Source organism: Polistes canadensis, unplaced genomic scaffold (genome assembly GCF_001313835.1).
Source record: "Polistes canadensis isolate GaletaPanama2010 unplaced genomic scaffold, ASM131383v1 scaffold_3, whole genome shotgun sequence".
NCBI classification, from domain to species: domain Eukaryota; kingdom Metazoa; phylum Arthropoda; class Insecta; order Hymenoptera; family Vespidae; genus Polistes; species Polistes canadensis.
The window spans coordinates 1,786,453-1,807,506 of NW_014569550.1; the positions used below are offsets into that span (position 1 = coordinate 1,786,453).

Consider the following 21,054-nt stretch of genomic DNA (forward strand, 5'->3'; position numbering starts at 1 on the left):
TTAACATACAAATAATATGACAACATATTTTATTTCGAATGGATACACGAGTAATTCAAAAATGGTTTACCTTGGAAAGTGAAATACTTTTTATATTTTTGTTACAAAAATGAAAAACCAAATTGATGCAATTTAAAGTACAACTGTGATTAGTTGATTTAATTGAAAATAATGTAACATATTAAATCAGCAAATGTCTACCAATAAACCAATAACTAATTACCTTTTTAATCCTATATCATTTAAGTTTTAAGTTCAAACCAATCGCAAATAGAAAAGCAACGAACTATTAAGAAATCAGTTAGACTAGCAAAGGACACGAGTTGACTCCGGAGACCGCAGACCAATATTGAAATTGCAAATGTTATGCTTTTCAAAAGCTGAGAAAATTAAAAAAATATTTGGTTTGACGATAGAGAGGAAATTGATAAGTAGTTAATTAAAAATAAATACATGAATAAATAATCATAAATGAAAAAATAAATAAAATGAATAAAAATAATAGATAATAAATAATCGAACTGTAATATATACATACATCAAAATAAAATTAGAAAACATTAAAGTAGAAAAGATACTCAAATGTATCGACAAAACAAGATACTAACATACAACTCACTTGGGGCAAGCAAAATACGAGTGGAAGTACGAGTAAATATAGTAGCGCTAAAATAAGATCGTATTTACAAATCAAATACTCATACAAATTTCATTAAATGTACAAATCTACATAAATCTAAAAAAAATTATAGGTATTGTTATTATATCTCAAATAGTTCATACACTGGAATACTTTAAAAGCGGAATATTAAACAAGTTGTAAGATTCGCTGCTAAACATCTTTTACCAAGTAAGATCATAATAAACTAATTAATATTCCTGGTTTACGATATAATTAGTAAGTCAAATATGTATAAACTTACGTCTTCTAAATATAAGCAAACAGTAAAAGAACTAAATAAAGTTATTATAATATAACAATATAAATACGAAAAAATTGATTAATTTCTCACAAAAGAGAATCAATAATTTCTTTTACAATTAGTGTTATTTGACAAATCAAGAAATACTAAGTTTTGAACGTGATATATGCAAGCACATGAATTTCGAGAGATTTCCATACGATAATTTGGGACATACTCGACAAAACGACAAACAATTCATACAAACTAATGAGGTCAAAATGAATATACTACACAAAGCTCAAAAAAGGTAGCCACGGAAAACATAACCAGTAACCATTTTATTATCACTATTACGTAGAGAAACAAAGTCTCATCCTAGTTGCATTCATGGATGCATGAAATTGTACAGAAATATATAGAAGAATAATTATTAAACGCTTTTTTCTAACAATGAAACTATCGAGTTCTCGTCATTCGTTACATTCATTAAGAAAAAGAGCTATTAATAATTTATAACGAGATTTCCAAGCTATACTGTAAAAATGTATGACCAAGCTAACAATTAATACAGGATACATAAATGCATAGATATTAGAAAAATTAATATTATTTCTTGTAAGTAATATAAACGATTAATAAGATTTATTTAATAACAAATTTCATTTTCGTTATGCATTTGTAATATTAATTGTTACGAATTATATCTTTATTATAATTAAAGCATTCATTAGTTTTTGCTAATACTCTTCAATAAATCATCTAAAAGATAATGCATAAAAAATAATAAATACATGAAAGAATACGTTTAACTAAAAAGTATTTTTTAACATCAAATTATACAATTATTCCGATATAATTAAGCTTAAAATACGGCTTTTTCTAAAGAAGTAATTGATTGCAATGTATAATAAGGGATAATAAGGAACCCTTTCTCCAAAACATCCAAATCTTTTAAAAGCAGTTTGAATAGAATAGAGTTACTATTAGAGGAGAGTTAATTGAAAATAAATTATTACAGAAAATGATGATGGAAATATAATTTACTGTACAATAATTATTTAGCAAGAAATTTCTTTATATATATATGTAACATAGTACATACATGTACACTCAAATAATTATTTAGAAACAAAATAGTTAGAACGCTTTATGATCTGACATTCTGAATGAAAGTAATATAAATTAAGATTTTAACAAACTGGTAGATGTAATAATAATCACACGTTTCCTACAATATATTAGTATTTAACTATATGTGTGACAATGATAAAATATCGATAAAAATGTTCGCATCGGCAAGATATATTGTGAACTTTATAATATTAAAACCGCAAGCTTTTTCAGAGGTCACTTTGTTTGATATCCTTTGAATACTTTTTATTTATAAGCCGATTTCTCATATTTAAGCATACCTTTACAAACCTTTTAAAATTCGTTCTTATAATATCATTAATTTATATATCATTACGAATTTCGTACGATATCATGAAAACGCAAATAAGAAAAAATAAAAAACGTTTGTGAATTATAAGAAACATTGATCAAAAACATTGAAGGATTGCCCCGTGAAGAGATTATTAAAGGTAAAAGAGATATAAAATAGATATAGTAAAAGCTTTTACTAATTAAATGAATGCATTTGTAAAAGAAACAAGATAAAATGTTAACAAGCGGAGAAAGAATATCATTAACTCGACTAATTATGATATAATCACAGAAATATACCAATTAACGAATTTATTCAATTTTACGTAACCTTTTGCTCCTGCTTCTAGGGAAACGAACTTCGAAAATTCATCTTTCTTAATCCAGTTCTCTTGTTAAGAAACCATGTTAAAATCATCTTCCAATCAATTTCTACAACTTACTTTCTTTAATATCTCCGATAACTCTTCCCTCTTTTTTCGTTAGGATTATTGAACCAAAATGATAAATGGAAAGGACGTGAGAAAAATGATTCTTTTATATGTTTGTAATGATTTAACTGAATGACAAAAAATTCAAGTTATTTTTCAAAGCAGAATTCTTCCGATCAGACACTGGAATATCCAACAACCAGTTGAAAAGATCCAAACGGGAATTTTATTCCCCGTTATAAAGCATTGTACGAGCTATATCTATATACATATATTCCCAAAGGAGAGGAGCTCCTGGAATCAAGATTTTTTTTTATTCGACGAAGGAAAGACAATATCTCTGATTTTTATATTACGACCAAAGTTTCACTTCGATTTTCAATATCAGACAAACTCGTACTCGATACGAAGAATGATTACAAATTATGCTAGAATATAAACGTTTCAGAATGTATTCCTCTTTTGAAAATTAATAAAATAATAATATTTAACGAGATAAAAAATGTTTAAACGATATCAATGATTTTGATGAAATCGATTAGTCAATGGACTTGACGTCCACGAACATCAGATATATATCGATAAGTTTGTAGAATGTGAGAGATGAAGGAGAGTATCGCTGAGACATTGTAGAAAGCGATGAGGATCCTAATTAGATTATTAACTAATAGAAAATATTAGGATGCGAATAAGCGGGCAACGGAGAAACTGGCAATAAAGCAACTCACATACACAAGCGATCGGCCTTAAACTCTATTAAGGTTGTTCTCTTCCTTTGCGTTAGCAAAAGTTTACCCCACAAATTCACTTGCTCGTATTTTCTGTCCCATTTTAGTGATTAAAAGTTTATTTAAAAAAAATAAAGATAACACATGTCGATAACATGAAAATTCTACTTGAAGACCATAAATATTCATAATGTAAATCCTTGAAAATGTCATAAGAAAGGTACCTCAGTTATAATATAATGAATTATTTTAAGCAAACGTGAACAAAAGTGTGTGTAATACACGTAATATCAATCGAATATTAAAAGAACGCCAATTTCTATCGACAAAAATAACACGTGTTTCTCTAACGGAATACGGATTGACTTCATAACAACTGTTTTGTAAAAATTGACAATCATACATTGTCTGATGTCTCAGCTTACAATCAGTCCTTGATTCACGCGCGCAATAGCGTGAAGAGTACAACGTAAATACCTTTATGTATATACCTTTGCAAGCATACACACCGATACGATGAATCGAGAGAAGAGAAAGGATTATTCTTTTAATGCAATTTTAGTTTTTTTTGTCGCACCTATCACTGAAATCATGCACGTCTCGGTATTGAATGACAGCCGTAAATAAAACGTTAAATTTTGTACAAGATCTTCCGAAAATCCTGAGACAGTAAAATATTTCAGAAACCAAATATTTTTTTTTTAAATAGTTTCAAACTGAATTTATATTTTTCTAACGAAAGTTGTACTATTTTTTAAGTATAATCGTTTGATTTTGATTGGAGAGATTAAAGTCATCCCAAAATCAATATAATTTTCTTGAACGGAATGCCATTATTTTTGTACGCATGTACAATTGTATTTTTGACGTTAAAAATTTATAAAACACTGATTGATGATAATTTTATAATGAAAATTACTTGAGTTATGAATTTTCAAAGGTGTAGATGTTCAACAGTTTTTCTATACGTTGGGACAATGCCAAGACGTCAATTGGAAAATTCAACAAACTAAATATCCTTTGAAGATATACACATACAAAGAGTGTAAAGTTTGACCACACAACTTCCACGTGATAAACTTTGCAATTAGATAAAGCTAATTTTGTTGATAGTACATCTCTAAAAGCTCAAAAATAATTAATAAATTAATAAGAAATATAATTCGTTAAATTTTTTGTTCCTAATGAATCCAAGTTAAAAGCTATCTTTTATTAAGTTTCTTACGATGAATTTCAAACAACGCATTTCCAACGACATCCGTATAAAAGGCGTTTTATCTCGTGACAGATATATAAATATCTTTAAAAAGATAATACTATTTTATAGAATACCTAACTGAGTTAAGCATGATCCGCACGCAAACCATTTGATGCTCAGCCGTTCGTAAATAATTCGATTTTCCTTAACACGTTTTCTCCTATCCATCTTCTCATTATTTTTGAAGTCTCCTAGTCTTACTTATATACTTTAGTTAGAAAATAAAATTGAAAAAGAAATAAAAACAGAAAGTTTCAATAGAAAAATATCCTAGTCTTATATAAACCATTTATATATACAACAGTTATTATATAATATGTTCACCATAAATAAACATTCATTATACATTCATTTATACAGTAATCCTTTTACTTACGCGAATAAAAAATTGGTAGGACGAAAACAACGCGTAAATAAAATCATGAAAAGCCATTTAAAATAAGGATTCTTTACACATTCTCAAATATTTATTTAGCTTTTATTGGGATATAATAAGTTTAGAGGATTACGAAATAAAGTACACTGAGAAATCCCTGGATTTATTTTCACATAACTCATCGTGGTGATATATGAGTTCTAGTAGTTTAAAAAAAAGCGCGTTAAAATAAATCCACGTAAATGAATCGATTACTGTACGTATTACGAATAGATTATATATAAAAGGACAATCAAATTTGACGGAATTGCAAGCAACAACGAAAAACAATGATAAGTTAAATTGTACTCACATGTTGCATCGGATATGCGGTGCTACCGACGAGAAAGTCCCATGCCCACGCGAAAATACGCGCGCAAATGTGCATTGACGTCACTGCCACCTTCGATGATTTCCTTGTCTTTTTCTTTATCGTCGATACAATCGTAATAGAATACTCAATACTTGAGATAAATAATGGCGCCGAATTGTCGTTCGATTTCCCGCTCGAATCGAAATTCTGGTTTTGGAATACGTTCTTTTTTTTCTCCTTATTTTCTTTTCATCTTCGTATATCGTCGCACGAAAATATTATACTTTTTCACTTCTCAACAATAAAACTTCTTTAAACAATTTCCACTTGTTTTTCAAAATAAATTTCCATCGAATTATTGACGCGCATACACACAAGATTCTTAATAAATGTATTTATCTTTATCTTTTGAGCGTCTTTAGCAATAAAATGAAAGCATCGATTTCAGATCAAAGGACCACCGAAGTTGATATCTTCTTATCTTGTACCACCCTGTACAAGATATAATTCGATTCTTTGATAACCTTGAAAAAACTAATTCGAAAGAAAATCTTTGCGGATTCGCCCATTCCGTTACCGCAATTCAGTTATAACTTTCCAAGAGAAAATGGATTGGTCGATCGATCCTTAACTCGATTGGCTAGTACAGATAAATAGGAGGCATTGACTGAAATCGCGAGCGCGAAATTAACAATCTATTTGATGGTGATAATGTTCACAATCAGAAAAAAAGATTGTTTATCGATTGATCGGTAAAGTCGAAAAATTGCACAAATATTTACATTTTTGTTTGCCTTCCTCTTCTTTTTCTTGTATTTTTCTCTTTATTTTTATCCGTTCTTCTCGAGTCTTTTTTAATCCGGGTTAATTCGTGAAGGTTAATCAAACGTACAAATCACTTTGGATCATTCGTTGGAAGTTCGGGGAAAAAGTCAAGTTTCGAAGAACAGAGCTCGATTAAAAAGAATTTTATTTGTCCTATTTACGATTAAAAATAAGACGGATGTTGATGAACCAACTTGTTGATCCATCCTTACCACTATAATCAAAAATAATTTCTCACCAAGGAAAAATAATTCTTTCTTTAAAATTCACTAATATATATAAATATATATATATACGATTTTCGTAAATAGTTGATTTTAAATAAATTAGAATACATTTCTCCATTTGTTTATCATGATAACATTGTCAACTTTGATAATAAAAATAAAAAATGCGATTTGTTTCTTCCTTAAAAATTAAATTAACACGGATTTAATATACAGAGTTAAAAAAGAATTTACACTTTAACAATTTTTAAAAAAGTGAAGCAAACGAATAATCGCGAAATACGCGAAAAATATAATTATCCTATCGAAAGGTTTGTGCAACACTGAAGGGTAGAAAACCGCGTGTTTCTAGCTGCTCCCTGAGAAGCGTGAAAAGAATGATGGTGGGGGAAATTGCGTGTACTGTATGCGCGGAAATGCTATATGCACACAGGCAGTTATTTTTTACAATCCTTTATGCTTATATATATAATTAGCTTCTAATATTATCTCATTTTCATATTTAAATAATAAGTTACTCAGAACAATAAACATTTATTTTTAAGTTATAAATTTATGTATGATACAATGTTTGTTTGCATACTAACTCGAATATATAATTATATTTTATATATAATACATTTAACAAACAATTAAATTTATAATTCAAAATTGGTAATATAGAATTCTTATTGTCTGTAACATCTTTATAATTACAAATGTGTGTACTCATAACAATAGAAATATGAAATGACTATGGTAATTGATCAAACAATTTTTTTCGAATAAATGTTGCAAATTTGAAATAAGTCATTAACATTTTGAATTATAATAAAGTAGTGAAAGTTAAGTATATGTTAATGTTGTATAATATGTACATATTTGATTTATGTTTTTGTAATTCACATTTCTGTTCATTATGATGGTAATAATTTATACAAAATTTACAAAAATACACTTTATTGAATTGTATCAATGCTAGTATCGCCCCTAGTGGCAAACAAAATATTTACTTTCTTTTTCTTTGGTTTCCGTTACTATAATTTCATGAACACATAACTGGAAACACGTGTTTTATTTTACTATTGAAACAATAGTTAATTCTTGAAATATAGTGTTATATTCATTATTTAAATATTTGTATTTATTTATTGAATTAAAACTACTTAGTGTGTGCAATTTGATACTACAGGTAATATAAATACTAAATATATTTTATAAGGTTAGAATCATTCTCAGTATATCTTTTATAATATTTTTATTTAAATCGAATTAATTTTATTTATTTAATTTTTCTAAGTGCTACACTCAAATATGAAACGAAAGGAACAAGAAACTTTTACGGAAATGAAGTCAAAGAAAATAAATAAGACTTTAACCAATTTGAATGATGATACAGTTGCAGAAAAAGTAAGTGTAAAAGCTATTCAAACTAAGAAACAGGATAAAACAAATAATATTAAAAAAGAGAAGAAAGTAAACTTTGAAAAACCACTTTTAAAAGATTCGCCAAAAGTACGTAAAAACAATTTAAAAAATATAAATAATTTGAAGAATTTAAGAAATAAACAGAAAATTACTAAAGATGATATAGCAACGCAAAAGGAAAATTGGAAGGATTATAAACAAAAGAAAAAAGATTTAAGAGAAAAAAGAAAAGAAAGAAAATTAACTGATGTATATGAAATTTCTATTCGAGCTAAGAAAATAAGTGAAAAATTACGTAGAACTGATTGTTCATTAGTAGAAAAGAAAAAATTGAGTAAAGAACTGCACGAATTATTAAAATCCCATTATAACAAAATAGTATTTACTCATGATACATCACGTATAATTCAATTGATAATCAAGAATTGTGAACCTGATATACGAAATGCTATATTTGATGAGTTAAAGCCATCCCTTGTAGCTATGACTCAATCAAAATATGCTAAGAATTGCGTTAAGGTTTTATTAGAAAATGGATCTGCAGTATTAAGAAAGAATATTATCTCAGAATGGTATGGAAATGTAATTAATTTAATGAGTCATATTGTTTCTGCTCCTCTTATCGAACTTGCATATTCTACTTGGACTACGCATGAAGATAAAATAAATTTGAAACAAGAATTTTATGGTGATCTATATAAGAAATGTAAAGATAAAAATGTAAAGGTTCTTACGGATGCTTTTAAAAATGCAGATGATATGAAATCTGCAATATTATCTGCTGTAAAAACGAATATAACTAGAATTTTAAATAAGAAATTTATTAATTCTGTGCTACTTCAAACTGTGATTTGGGAATATTTGACTAATTGTTCAAATACAGATAGAAGTGAAATGATAATAATGTTAAGAAATGAAATAGTAGAATTATGTAGAACAAAAATTGGTACTAAGGTTGCTATGCTTTGCATATGGCATGGAACTAACAAAGACAGAAAAATAATTATGAAAGCTCTCAAAGAAAATGTTAAAAATATTGCCATGTCTGAACACGGGTATATGGTATTACTGGCACTCATTGATTCTGTCGATGATACTGTTTTAATGAAAAAGATAATACTCTCTGAAATTCAACAAAATTTAACAGAAATAGCATTAAATGAATACGGGAAACATGTTATTTTATATCTTGTAGCAAGAAGAGATCCTCATTATTTTCCACCAAGTATAGTAGAGTGCTTAAGTCAAGGAGATAATAATGAATCTAGCAAAAAATCAGCTAATATTAGAGCGAAAGAACTTCATGAAGCTGTTATAGACATATACTTAGAATCAATTGCTTCGGAAACAGCAAATTGGCTTTCAAAAGGACCTGTTCTAATGGTTACTCTTGCGATATTAAAATCAGGTTCTGGAGAAAAATTAAATTGTGCTTTTAAAGCTATCGCTTCTTTTCTTACCAGTACAGAATCTGAACAAGATCTTATAGAGCATCCAGGTATACATATGATATTAAAGAAACTTATTCAGAATGATAAAAACTTAGAAACCAAAGGAGAAACTACTTTTGGAGCAACATTAATTGACTGTTTAACAATGAATATTCTGGAACAATGGATAAAATTTAATAGAGGTTGCTTTTTATTAATTTTATTAATAGAAAATGAAACTGAAACAGTTATTAGTAATTTACTATTACAATTGCAAGCAATATTGCAAAGCATCGAAAAAGAACAAACTGCAGGAGCGTCAATTTTACTTAAAAAGTTGAAAGAGAAAAACTGAATTTGAAATAATTGTTATATGTATATATAATGGATTTAACCAAATAAAGGTTTTAGAAAAATAGGTTTTATACTGATAATGTAATGTTTTCAATTTTTTTACATAATTAATTATTTCATGTAAATTTTGAGTGTATACATTAATTAATTAATGTCATTTGATATTAAAAAAACTGACCTACATTCTGATTTTATTATTATAAATTAAAACACTATTATGATCACATAAAATGCATTTGAAATATAATAAACGATATGTTATTAAATGATTTATGAAATTTAAAAGGAAAAGCTTTTAGAAATTTAGTTCCAAATGGTCACAATGTGATTATTAATTAATTGCCTTACCTTTGGTAACAGAAAACACATTGAATATTTGGGAAGTTTTTACAGAATAATATTATGCTATAACGTTCGTTATATTTTGCCAATTACTGTTTTTCTGTTGATAATAGTAATGACATTAATGATTGAAATTATGCAATACACTCACTCGATGAACAACTAAAAACAGCAAAACTAAGTTTTCATTAACTATTTGTTCATAAATATTAGAAAATATGCAATATTTTCAATATTACAAAAATTCAACACTTAAAAAATAAAACTGATTTCTATTATAAATATAATATACCTATTTTATAAGATATACTATATTTCAGTAATATGCCATAAAGTAATTTAATTTAATAGTCTAAATAATTGATGTTTTGATGTTAGTACATCCTAATTATAAGATTTGTTATAGTTGATAAACTGCATACTTTGAATACATAAACTTCCATTCATATAGAAGAATCATCATTTAATTTTGTAAAGATGGGATTATATGTCCAGTAACACCTTTATTCCTGAACCCAACACTGAAATGTAAGAATTTGCAAATATTAATATTTATATATTTTGAACTACGAAATAAATATGAAATAAAACAAAATATATTAATAACAATAACTATATATAACACATATGCAACTTGTCTATGTTACCATTATTCAGAAATGTGTGGTACTGGAAATATAAGTTTACTGATATATATTTTGTTTCTAGAATAATACAGAAATCAAACAACATAGTGTTTACATTTTCAGCATTTCTTTAATATCTATAACTCTTGTTCGAATTTCGGGCTGATTATCTTTTGTTAAATCTGGCATTAATTCTTTGACAACTAATTTAATTTTGTCAAGATTTTCAATATTATTTGTCTCATTTAATTTTTTTGAAAGCGATATAACTATATTTAATCCTTCCTTTTTTATTCTGGTATATTTCGGAGTACCTAAAGTAATAAAAAGAAAAAAGATATATATAAAGGAATCTAGCAGTCTAAAACTATTTACTAAAGTTATTCCAATTCGCTTACTTATACAATGTGATAATATATTGCAAAGCATATCACATAATGAATTTAATGTTTCTTTATCTTTTGTCGACATATTTGCATTATCTATTGTAAAAAGAACAAGTTTATCCACAAAATGATTTAATGATGTCAATATAGCAATTTGTACAAATATTGTTGTGTTAGGTAGTACTTGCTGACAGTGGTGTACAAATTCTATACAAAATTCATCTGAAAAATATAATTGTACAAATAATATATCTACGTACTTGAACAATATAGATATAATTAAAATTTTTTAACTAAATACAAAATTATTTTACCCTGTGTCTTTTTAGAAGATGGCCATGCTTTCCCAAGCACTTCATATACTACTTTTTGTAACTTAATATTATCTTCTTTCCTTTTAGAACTTTCAGCGATGGAATCATCACCATCATCATCAGTGTTTTTATTTGATAACTATGGGTTTTAAATAATGTTTTAGACTTAATAATTACATTAAATAACTTATTATCTGTTAATACTTACCTTTGTTAAAATTTCTTGAGCAATATTATAAACTTCTGTAAATTTATCGACATCCAACTCATGTAATACCGTACAAAAACCTTGTAGAGCATGTTGACGATATTCTACTGCTTCTTTTTTACTTTCTCTATATAATGTTTCTATTATGATTTCTTTCAATTTTTCATCTTCATTTAAAGTTTCTCTAAATTTAAAATTAAAAATAAAAAATAATATTAATGACAATATAATGATATAAGAATCATATATATAATGTCTTGTAATAACAATAGTATATGCGATCTTACTTGCTATTACTTGCTAACGTAGCAAGAGCACTTAGAAGTTTCTCTTTACCATTCCACGTTCGTCCCCGTAATCCATCTGTCAATACTTTCAATAAAGTATTTCTTGCATCTACATCAACACCACTACCTAACTTTGCTGCCACTGTATTAATTGCATTTGCTGCTTGTACTTTAGTATTCCATGACGCTGATTCTAAAGCTCCACTGAGGGTAGTAGTTATTGCATTTAAATTTTGCCTAATTCCTGTTTCTGTTCCTGGTGTTATATCATTCCATAATTCAGTCCACAATGCAACTGTATTTTCATTTACTACAAAATAAATTATTTAAAATAAAGCAATATATATACACATAAATGGTTAAATATATTCAATATGATTGTATTATTTTATATATTCAAACCTTGAGTTTTCTCAGCATGCATTGCAAAAAATATAAGAGGTATAATAATATTGAAATAATTTCTTAGTAACTCTTGATTATGATTATTTATAGATTGCAAAGCTTGCCCGATTCCTGATCTCATGGTATCATCTAAAAAATAATTCCTACTTGTTAAAACATGTTTAATTTTATTCAGTTTTTATTCTAAAAATTATTCTTGTCTGTTCTTTCATACCTTCATTTTCCATGTAGCAAGTATTTAAGGTGTTAAATAATTTTTGAAGACTAGATTTTTTTGCTGATCCAACAACATGACCAATAGCAACAGCATTATTTCTTCTTACTGCTGCATTACGATCAGATAAACCATGTATCAAAACAGATAAAAGCTTACCTATGGAACATATATAATTATAATTATATATATTCAATATACAAATTAAAAATAGTAATTATTATATTGTATTTATATTAACCAGCATATGGTGTCATCTCTTGTTTCAAAGAAGTGCTAAGAAGAATCAAAAAATGTGAACAAGCAATCTTTGTTCCAAAACCAACACTGCATTTTATTAATTCTATTACTTTTGGCATCAAGTCTTTCAAAATAGGTGCATCAATATATTGTATACACTGTAAAAAATAAACTAATTATTATAACTATATCTTAATTATAAAAGGCAAGTATTAATTATGGAAAAAATTTACTTTAGATATTGTTTCCGTTCCATGATGACCCTTCGCAACAGAAGTTCTTAATGCATCAATAGCATCTTGTGCTTCGGATGTCGTACCATATGCATTACTTAAATATGACAAATTAGGATTCTCTGATTCTCCAATTGCACTTAAAAGAGCAGGTATTAAGTTGACTAGAGCAGGTTTAAGTAAATTTCCAGCTGATGTTACAAGCTGAGATACTGTTTGTAGTGATACTGCTCTTACAGTATCTACTGTATGGAGTATACCAATATCAAGTAATGGTGGTAAAATGGCTTGTAATAAATTTTCACCTGCTTTACCATATGAAGACTCACAATGTCGTATACAAACCTATTAAAACAATAAAATAATTCATATATTATATATGAAAATGTACTTTACTAAAACTATTTGTTACTTACTTTGCTAAGTACTTTAGTCGTGTTTGTAGCAGCCAGCCTTGTACCTTCATGAATATCATCCATTACGCGAAATAATTTCATCCACAATTCAGGAGCATACAATTCTAAATTTATATTAACATTTGCTCTTAACAAATCAGATAAAGCATTGCAACAACTTATACGCACTCGCCATTCATTATTCGTCAAATTATTTCTGATATCCTCTAATATTTCTTTATGATATTGTTCAAGCTAAAAAGTGACATAAAAATACACATGTCACGCAAACGTTTGTAAACAAGACGAAAAATAAAAAAAAATTTTTACTCACAGCTTTAATTGTAGAAGGAACAATTTCACGCCATATACTACTCATACTTTGTTGAAGTTTTGGAGTAGGATCAAACTGATATCTATATAATCTAGGTATGATACTCGGTAAATATTTATTTAATTCGTCGCTTGCTACACTAGCTATGGCTGCAAATCCAAATGCAGCACCTTTCTTAGATGTCCAAACTGCATTATGATTAGCTAATCTCATAAAATAATAAACCAATTCTGGATTTTGTAACTCGGTTGCAAGAGAACAAATTTCTCTATATGTTGATATATTACCACTAAAAAAATAAGTGATTATTATTCATTGAAATTGTAAAAATATGTTATTCAAAAAATATTGATTAGGCACAATTTGTCATTAATAAACTTATCTTACCCACTAGGACTTTTTCCTAACTGGCCCTCTTCAAACAATTTTGTATCACTTGTAACTTGTTGTACAGTTCTGCGACCTTGCATAAACTGATCTAATATAGATGATACTAAAGAATTACGTTCTTCTTGTGTACTATTAGCATGTACTAGACTAAGTCCTTTTGCTGCTAAATCCTGTATTATATCTATTCATAAACAAAAGTATATTATATTATCTAAGTTTTCAACATATACTATTTGTTCAATTTTTGATAAATATTGCATATTTACCACTGTCCTCAGAAAGAAATTCTATAAATGCATGATGAATTGCTGATAATTTTTGTTTAATACAATCTCTCTGAACGTTATGTTTTAATAGTGCTAACAACCATATGCATGTTGCCTAGAGAAAAATTATAGTTCAACATTGCTAATCTCAAATAGAAATGAATAAAATACTATATCAAAATCATACTTTATACCTGTCTAGAATTAGGGTGTGGTATCTTGTACAACTTTAATAATTCATCTAGTACATATATCAAAAGTTCAATACTCTTATTGTTGAATGAAATTTTATATTCACTAGGAAGAGTGGTCCATGCATCTCTTCCTTCTGGAGATGCTTGTCCTTGAACGCAACATACCAAAGCTTCGCCCATAATTAAATGAATTTCAATATCCTTGGTCTATGAGTGAAAATATTATTATATAATATAAATAACATATTTAAAAGGAATATTATAAATAGAAAACATACTCACTTCTTTTGCCATTGTAATTATTTTATTTATTATATATGTAGTGTGTGGAAAATCCTCTGCAACACATATGTATCCTAAAGAGATTACTGCTTTTTCCTTCACCTGAAAGAGAATTATTTTTGAAATATAAAAAACAATAAATATCCATATTTTCCTAAAATAATAAAACAAACCTTAGTCTTTATTTTTACATCAGTTACTATAGAAAAGAGTGTTTCTGTAATTGCTTTTTTATTTAAGTCATCATTTCCTTCTGCAGGTAATGGTAAAGGAAATGTTTTTCCTACAATACCAATAGCCTCAACCGCAGCATCCATTAGTAATGTTGTACTTTCATGAAGAAATGTACCTAAATATATAAATATATAATTTATTAATATATGATAAAAAAAAATGGTAACAATTTATTTGCCATATATACAAACGTACATATAATTTTAACAACATAAATATACATCTCCCAGTTTAGTAATTCGTCTCTATTTTCGTTTCGTTTAATTATTAAATTCCTCTCCATCATAAAAGTTAAAGCCAATAATGAACCATGCTGTGATTCTACATGTTTTTTCTTTGTCATATCTATAATTTCCGAAATATGTTTTTCGAAATCGATAGAAGAAAAATTAGAAGTTATAACACCATAGACTTTAGCAACCAAATATCTCACATCCGGTTTTGTAGATATGAGTAAGGTACGAAGCCATGGTAATTCTTTTTCATAAATTTCTCTCATATAATTTGGAATACAACCAACAATTTCTAATAATGCTTGCAAAGAAGTTGAATCTGCAAAAAATATCAATGAAATAATTTTTCCAATTTCTTATGTATTTTTATATATATCAATTCTTTCAAATATTACTCTTTGAAATAGTACCTGCAGAAGCATGAGTGAGGAGTAAAATCATATCAAGATAATAATTTAATGCCCCTGGTTGAGTTTCGTACAAATTTTGTAAATAACGTCCAATCATTGGAGTATATTCGCATGGATGCTGCAATGGCTCATTATATTTCGGTATATTAGCACTTTTTGCGAGACAAACTCGTAGATAATTAATTATCTGTAAAAATACATACAAAGTAATAATAATAAAATTACTTTATATTATTATTCGAATATAAAAGAATGTACCTCTGAAAAAGTAGCAATATTAAATGGAAGTGTTTTACTTCCTATATTTATTTTTCCGCCGTTTGGCATAGACATTCTTATTTGCATTTTTGAATGTATATAAGCTACAAGGTCTGAAAAATCTGGTAGAACTATTTGTTTAATATCCTTTTTATCATGACTATCGCCATCAGTTTTATGTAAACCACTATATAAAGCTTTTACAGCTTCTGTGCTTATTTCATGTTTGTTATCACCGCATAACAAAAGTAGTAGGTATCGCGATGGAGCATCATCAGGAGGAAACACAGTCGCAGCATAATGCATAGCCACAAACCTATATATATAAATAACAATAAATTATTTATCTATTGATTATGTAATATCTATATCAATAGTCGTATATATACACACCTTACACTTGATTCTGGTGATTCTATATGAGCTGACAATAAAGCATTCATCAAAGTTATGTTACTTTTATCTTCTTTATTAAGAACAAATGCAGATGTTACAGATATTAAAGCATCTCGCACAGTTCTTCGTAAATCTCCGTCAGTCTTAAATTTGAAAAAGAAAATATTATGATGGATAAATGTTTAAAAATTTAAAAATATTTTTAAAATCTTGTACAAGAAGTATTAAATCAGTGCTTACCGATGTCAAGGTATCAAAAAGATTTTGTAACAAACTTAAATCTTTATTGATTAAAGAAGGTATTCTTTGGCCTAATTGTCCGATAACTGTATATGCCATAGGTTTATGAATTTCTTCACCTTCAGAGATTAATTTTATCATACCATTTAATATTACTCCTGCTACGCGAACTAATGGTGTAAGACTACACCTTGAGAAACAAATAAACATAATTATAGATATTCTATGTTTAAATAAATAAATTACATTTCCAAATTAAAAGAATAAACTTACTGTTGAACAAGATTAGATGTAAAACGCAGTGCTAATGATTTCAACTTAGAATTCGTATTTTTTCCATATAAAGAATCAAATACAACCTGTAATTTAATATAAATATCATATTATTATTATTATAAGATTTCAAATTGTATATTAAAAATACAACTACTTATAATATACCTGGATACATGAAGGTATAATAAAACCAGACTTAGTTAATCGACAAAGATAATGTAATACTTTTAGTCGAATACGAGTACTGGCAGGCAATCGTTTCATTTCAGGTTTAATTTCCTTTTGCGTTGCTAAACCATCAGTACCTAAGAATAATGTATAAAGTGGTGCAGCTATTTGCATCGATGACCAATCTAAAGAACTGAAACATACATATCCAAATACTGAAACAAACATAAAATGAAACATGATAATTATATTGGAAATTGTATAAATACCTCACAATTTTTTTCAATTCTAAATCTGCCATATTAGCAACACTAAATCTAGTGTCTGCAGCTGCAACAACCAAATGTATAAAAATATCTGAGTCAGGGAAAAATCCACTAGAAATGAATTTAACAATTCCCAATTTAGTTTGTTCCAGCTGTTCTGCTGTAGGTGGATGTTCACCTATAACTCTCTTGAATGCATATTCACTTAATCCAGGTGGAACAGGAAATTGAGGCCAATCAACAGTTCGATTCAATTGCTGATTATCACTTTGTCCTACCGATCTAATATTATACACAAGTTGTTTGTAATTAAAAAATGTATTATAATTAAATTAATCAAAGTACAGTAATCTTGCTTACCCATAAGGTAGCAATAGTACATCAAGCATAAAGTTGATTAATTGTTTTGATACATAAGGCTTATCTTGTAAGCCAAGTAAAGATACTCGCTTATCAGGATCAGCATGGATACTAATATGTCCCAAAGCTGGCATTATTATTAGCATTAAACTAAAAAAATTATACATATAAAATGAAACAATGTACATTATTTTATCTATCATATCAATTAGCAATTAAATATTTACAAACCTATCTTGATGAGATAAAGGCTTTCCATCAATAGCATTTAATACACTAGGGATTAATTCTGCTTGTTTTTTCATTTCCATACGGGGATATCCCAATTTTATATATATAATTGTAAAATTCTGAAAATAATATTGTACTCGTAATATTATATTACATTATTACTTTGTTATTAAAGTGCACATAAATAAAAGTAACATACAATTACAAATGAACTAGCAGCTGGATCCTGATACTGCAACAATAATGCTTTAACTGGTAACTGCACTTGAGGTCTAGTTTTTACCCTTCGGTTAATATGAATTAATAATTCCATCACTTTTTTTCTAACACCTTCCTGTGCACTGGACAACTTAAGCAATACTGGTGGTAGAAATTTACATACAGATGCTTGTAATTGTTCATCTGTATCTGCTGACCCCAGCCGAAGGAAAACTCTTTCAAGCAAAACTGTAATCGAACAATATTAATTAAATAATTAATTACAGAAAATATTTGCTTGATAAATACATAAATATTTTGTTAAGCTTTATGAAAACTTAGTTGACACAAATTGACATAATCCATTTGATAATTTATATGGTACAATTAATTGAATATGCATATACATATTTCAAATAAATTAAAAATTCACTTTTATTAAGAGCTTTAAAATAAAATAATTTGATATATAATGTATAACAAGTTAATTAATTACCATGTATAAAATCAATAATACACAAAAAAAAATATATTTAATTTAATTATATATTTATGACGATACAAAATAATGTAAATTATCTCAAATATTGAAAAATGAAAATAATAAATAAAACCCTATAGATTAACACTGTATTAAAAATTGATTTGTTTGACAGTCGAGTAAGCACGTGCTGGAATGAAGATGTAGCAGCTGACAAGGGTAAGGAGAGGGAGAGATGTGAATTGAGAAACTATTGAACTGAATTTTCACGAAAAATGATAGGTTTGAAGTTGTCGTTTTACAGGGCGGCATGACAATTGACTTTCTTTTTCACGTTAAAAAATACTTTAAAATACTAATTTCGCTTATTATAGTTGTCCAATTGAATAACTCAATGTATGACTTCCGAAATGATAAGGAACGAAATCAAATTAATTCCTTATACACCGAATAAAAACTTATTTTTTTCGGGACTACTCACTCAGCTCGTCCGTTGCTGCTGCCATTTTGAAATAGTGTATGAGAGAAAGCGAATGACATCGAGAAACGAGAAATGTCGCTGAATTTTGCAATTAATCACTTTATGTCGAATCACCTGCCAATGTACACTGATCGAACATATGCAAATTGAGTTATTTTATTCTATAACGTAAAATACGATAACGAATTTTAATCTTATTTCCGTTTATTCGTTTGATCAATTTGATGTACTGAAATCTTACGAAAATTTTCTATAAAATAAAAATATAAATGTAGGACGTCATTCCTAACAACGCAGTTATGTAGTCATCGTAGATATAGTTATATTATTTCTTTTTTTTTATTTTCTTCGTAAATTACTTATTTTTCTATTTAAATAACGCTTATTATTTAATAACGTTAAATATACTTCTAAATTGAGGTTAATCATCAATTTGGACTTTTATTTTTTATATCTTATTTTTTTTTCTTAACAATTATTAAAGATAATGTTAATAAAAAAATAATATATAAAAAAAAATAAAATCTCCTTTATACTTTGATTTCTTTTTTATATTTTTGTAATAATATATAAAATTTTAATCTTTTTAATTAAAAATATAAATTCGTACGTTTAAATTATATCAAAAAAGTAATATCGTAATTTATAATATATTTATAAGTATTATTACAATAATAAAATTGATAGAGGTATTACAAAATGACTTGGAATTCATTATTTCTGGCATAGGATCTAAGATAACTGGATCTATGTGTACATTAGGACAATCACTCTGAAAAGGAAATTAACATTTCACTAAAAGTGTTCAAACCTTCTTAAAAATAATATTTTAGATTTAAAATTTATGCTTAAATATATTCTTACCCAAATAACAGCAGTTATAACTTGCACAACAAGTTCCTTGAGAATTTTTGCTGCTTCGATACCACATAACACAGCAGTTAATGTATAGTAACAATCAGATATAGCTTTGAATTGGCTAGTAAAAAATGATGATATTCACACATGAAATAAAATATTATATATAAATACAAATTATTTTTTTATATACATACTCGCATAATTCATGAATTTCCATATTCTCTGTCCAATCTGTTGGTCCTACACAGTCCAAATATTCATCATGGAGTTCTTGATAACATTTCATATATTTTCTAAATACTATTTAATTTAAATTTATTCATTATTCTTATAATAATCAATATATTTTGTATTTATACTAATACATTTTTTAAATAACTTACCAGATTGATAATTTGCATATACACAAAGTTTACTGTTGAGTACTCTTAATCCTGCTATAAGTTGCATATATAAGTGATCTTCTGGCAAAGGTATACACGTTTGCATTACATTATCGATTGAATCAAGACTTTCAACTATTTTCCTTTAATAAAGATGAATAGATTATGTATTATTCTCTATTTACAAAAATTTCTAATTTCAGTAAGATCACATGTACCTACAAACCTACAAAGATGTTCAATGTCCTTGTATGTAGCAATTAATAATATACCTTCTGGATTAATAACTTGTAATTTAGCAAGATAAAATAATATCTGATCTTCGTCGCACTTAATTTTTTGATCTGATGCTAATGTGTAATAAATATATATTTAGGTTATCAAACAATACAATTCTATTAATGAATTAAATGTCATTTTACTTGTATGTGTAATTATTTTTGTTGTAAAAGAATAACTAGTTTCTTCTTCACATTCAGTAGTATTGCTTAATTCTGAATATTCAAATTCAGGATCTAGGTTATAATAATTATCCTCATATACTTCAGTTTGAGCATAATATTCTGCAGTGAACATTATAAAAATTAAATAAACAGCAAATAATATATGCAAATGTGCAATTTCCATGTAATATCTTTTGCTTAATTGTCCTCATTCAAATTCTCCTTCACAAAAGATTAAATTAAAAATTACCGCCACATTGTGATATTTCTTTGAAGTTGTCAAGCATCTACTTTGATATTT

General features: G+C 27.1%; 4 protein-coding genes across 5 annotated transcripts in view; 1 reads left to right on the top strand and 3 right to left on the bottom strand.

Annotated features, from left to right (window-relative positions):
• Window positions 1-6,225, bottom strand: part of LOC106785808 (cAMP-specific 3',5'-cyclic phosphodiesterase) — a 325,274-nt gene extending 319,049 nt beyond the window's left edge. Inside the window, exon 1 of the mRNA XM_014746594.1 lies at window positions 5,476-6,225. Within this exon, the coding sequence (XP_014602080.1) occupies window positions 5,476-5,550 (75 nt within the window). The 5' untranslated portion in view covers window positions 5,551-6,225. The remainder of the gene's footprint in view (window positions 1-5,475) is intronic.
• Window positions 6,226-7,500: 1,275 nt separating this feature from the next.
• On the top strand, window positions 7,501-9,798 carry LOC106786688 (protein penguin). Its single transcript, XM_014748345.1, has 2 exons — window positions 7,501-7,698; window positions 7,807-9,798. Exon 2 carries the CDS (start codon window positions 7,821-7,823, stop codon window positions 9,717-9,719), a length of 1,899 nt encoding a protein of 632 aa, XP_014603831.1. The 5' UTR covers window positions 7,501-7,698; window positions 7,807-7,820; the 3' UTR covers window positions 9,720-9,798.
• Window positions 9,799-10,131: 333 nt separating this feature from the next.
• On the bottom strand, window positions 10,132-19,311 carry LOC106786677 (proteasome-associated protein ECM29 homolog). Its single transcript, XM_014748334.1, has 29 exons — window positions 19,067-19,311; window positions 18,106-18,353; window positions 17,907-18,025; window positions 17,676-17,825; window positions 17,319-17,597; window positions 17,047-17,242; window positions 16,879-16,964; window positions 16,606-16,795; window positions 16,363-16,508; window positions 15,970-16,285; window positions 15,712-15,898; window positions 15,264-15,620; window positions 15,008-15,183; window positions 14,835-14,936; window positions 14,553-14,759; window positions 14,359-14,473; window positions 14,090-14,273; window positions 13,703-13,991; window positions 13,390-13,623; window positions 12,974-13,318; window positions 12,742-12,898; window positions 12,501-12,659; window positions 12,284-12,415; window positions 11,882-12,191; window positions 11,595-11,778; window positions 11,387-11,525; window positions 11,085-11,294; window positions 10,708-11,000; window positions 10,132-10,581 (listed from the first exon to the last, which is right to left on the bottom strand). The coding sequence occupies exons 1-28, from the start codon at window positions 19,089-19,091 to the stop codon at window positions 10,798-10,800; spliced, it is 5,445 nt and encodes a 1,814-aa protein (XP_014603820.1). The 5' UTR covers window positions 19,092-19,311; the 3' UTR covers window positions 10,132-10,581; window positions 10,708-10,797.
• Window positions 19,312-19,656: 345 nt separating this feature from the next.
• On the bottom strand, window positions 19,657-21,041 carry LOC106786695. Of its 2 annotated transcripts, none has more exons than XM_014748369.1 (6): window positions 20,733-21,041; window positions 20,537-20,660; window positions 20,311-20,453; window positions 20,122-20,167; window positions 19,931-20,045; window positions 19,657-19,838 (listed from the first exon to the last, which is right to left on the bottom strand). In XM_014748369.1, exons 1-6 carry the CDS (start codon window positions 20,935-20,937, stop codon window positions 19,710-19,712), a joined length of 762 nt encoding a protein of 253 aa, XP_014603855.1. In that variant the 5' UTR covers window positions 20,938-21,041; the 3' UTR covers window positions 19,657-19,709. The 2 variants fall into 2 exon arrangements, with proteins under 2 accessions (XP_014603855.1, XP_014603846.1); XM_014748360.1 differs by having other exon boundaries at window positions 19,658-19,838; window positions 20,122-20,227.
• Window positions 21,042-21,054: the final 13 nt, after the last annotated feature.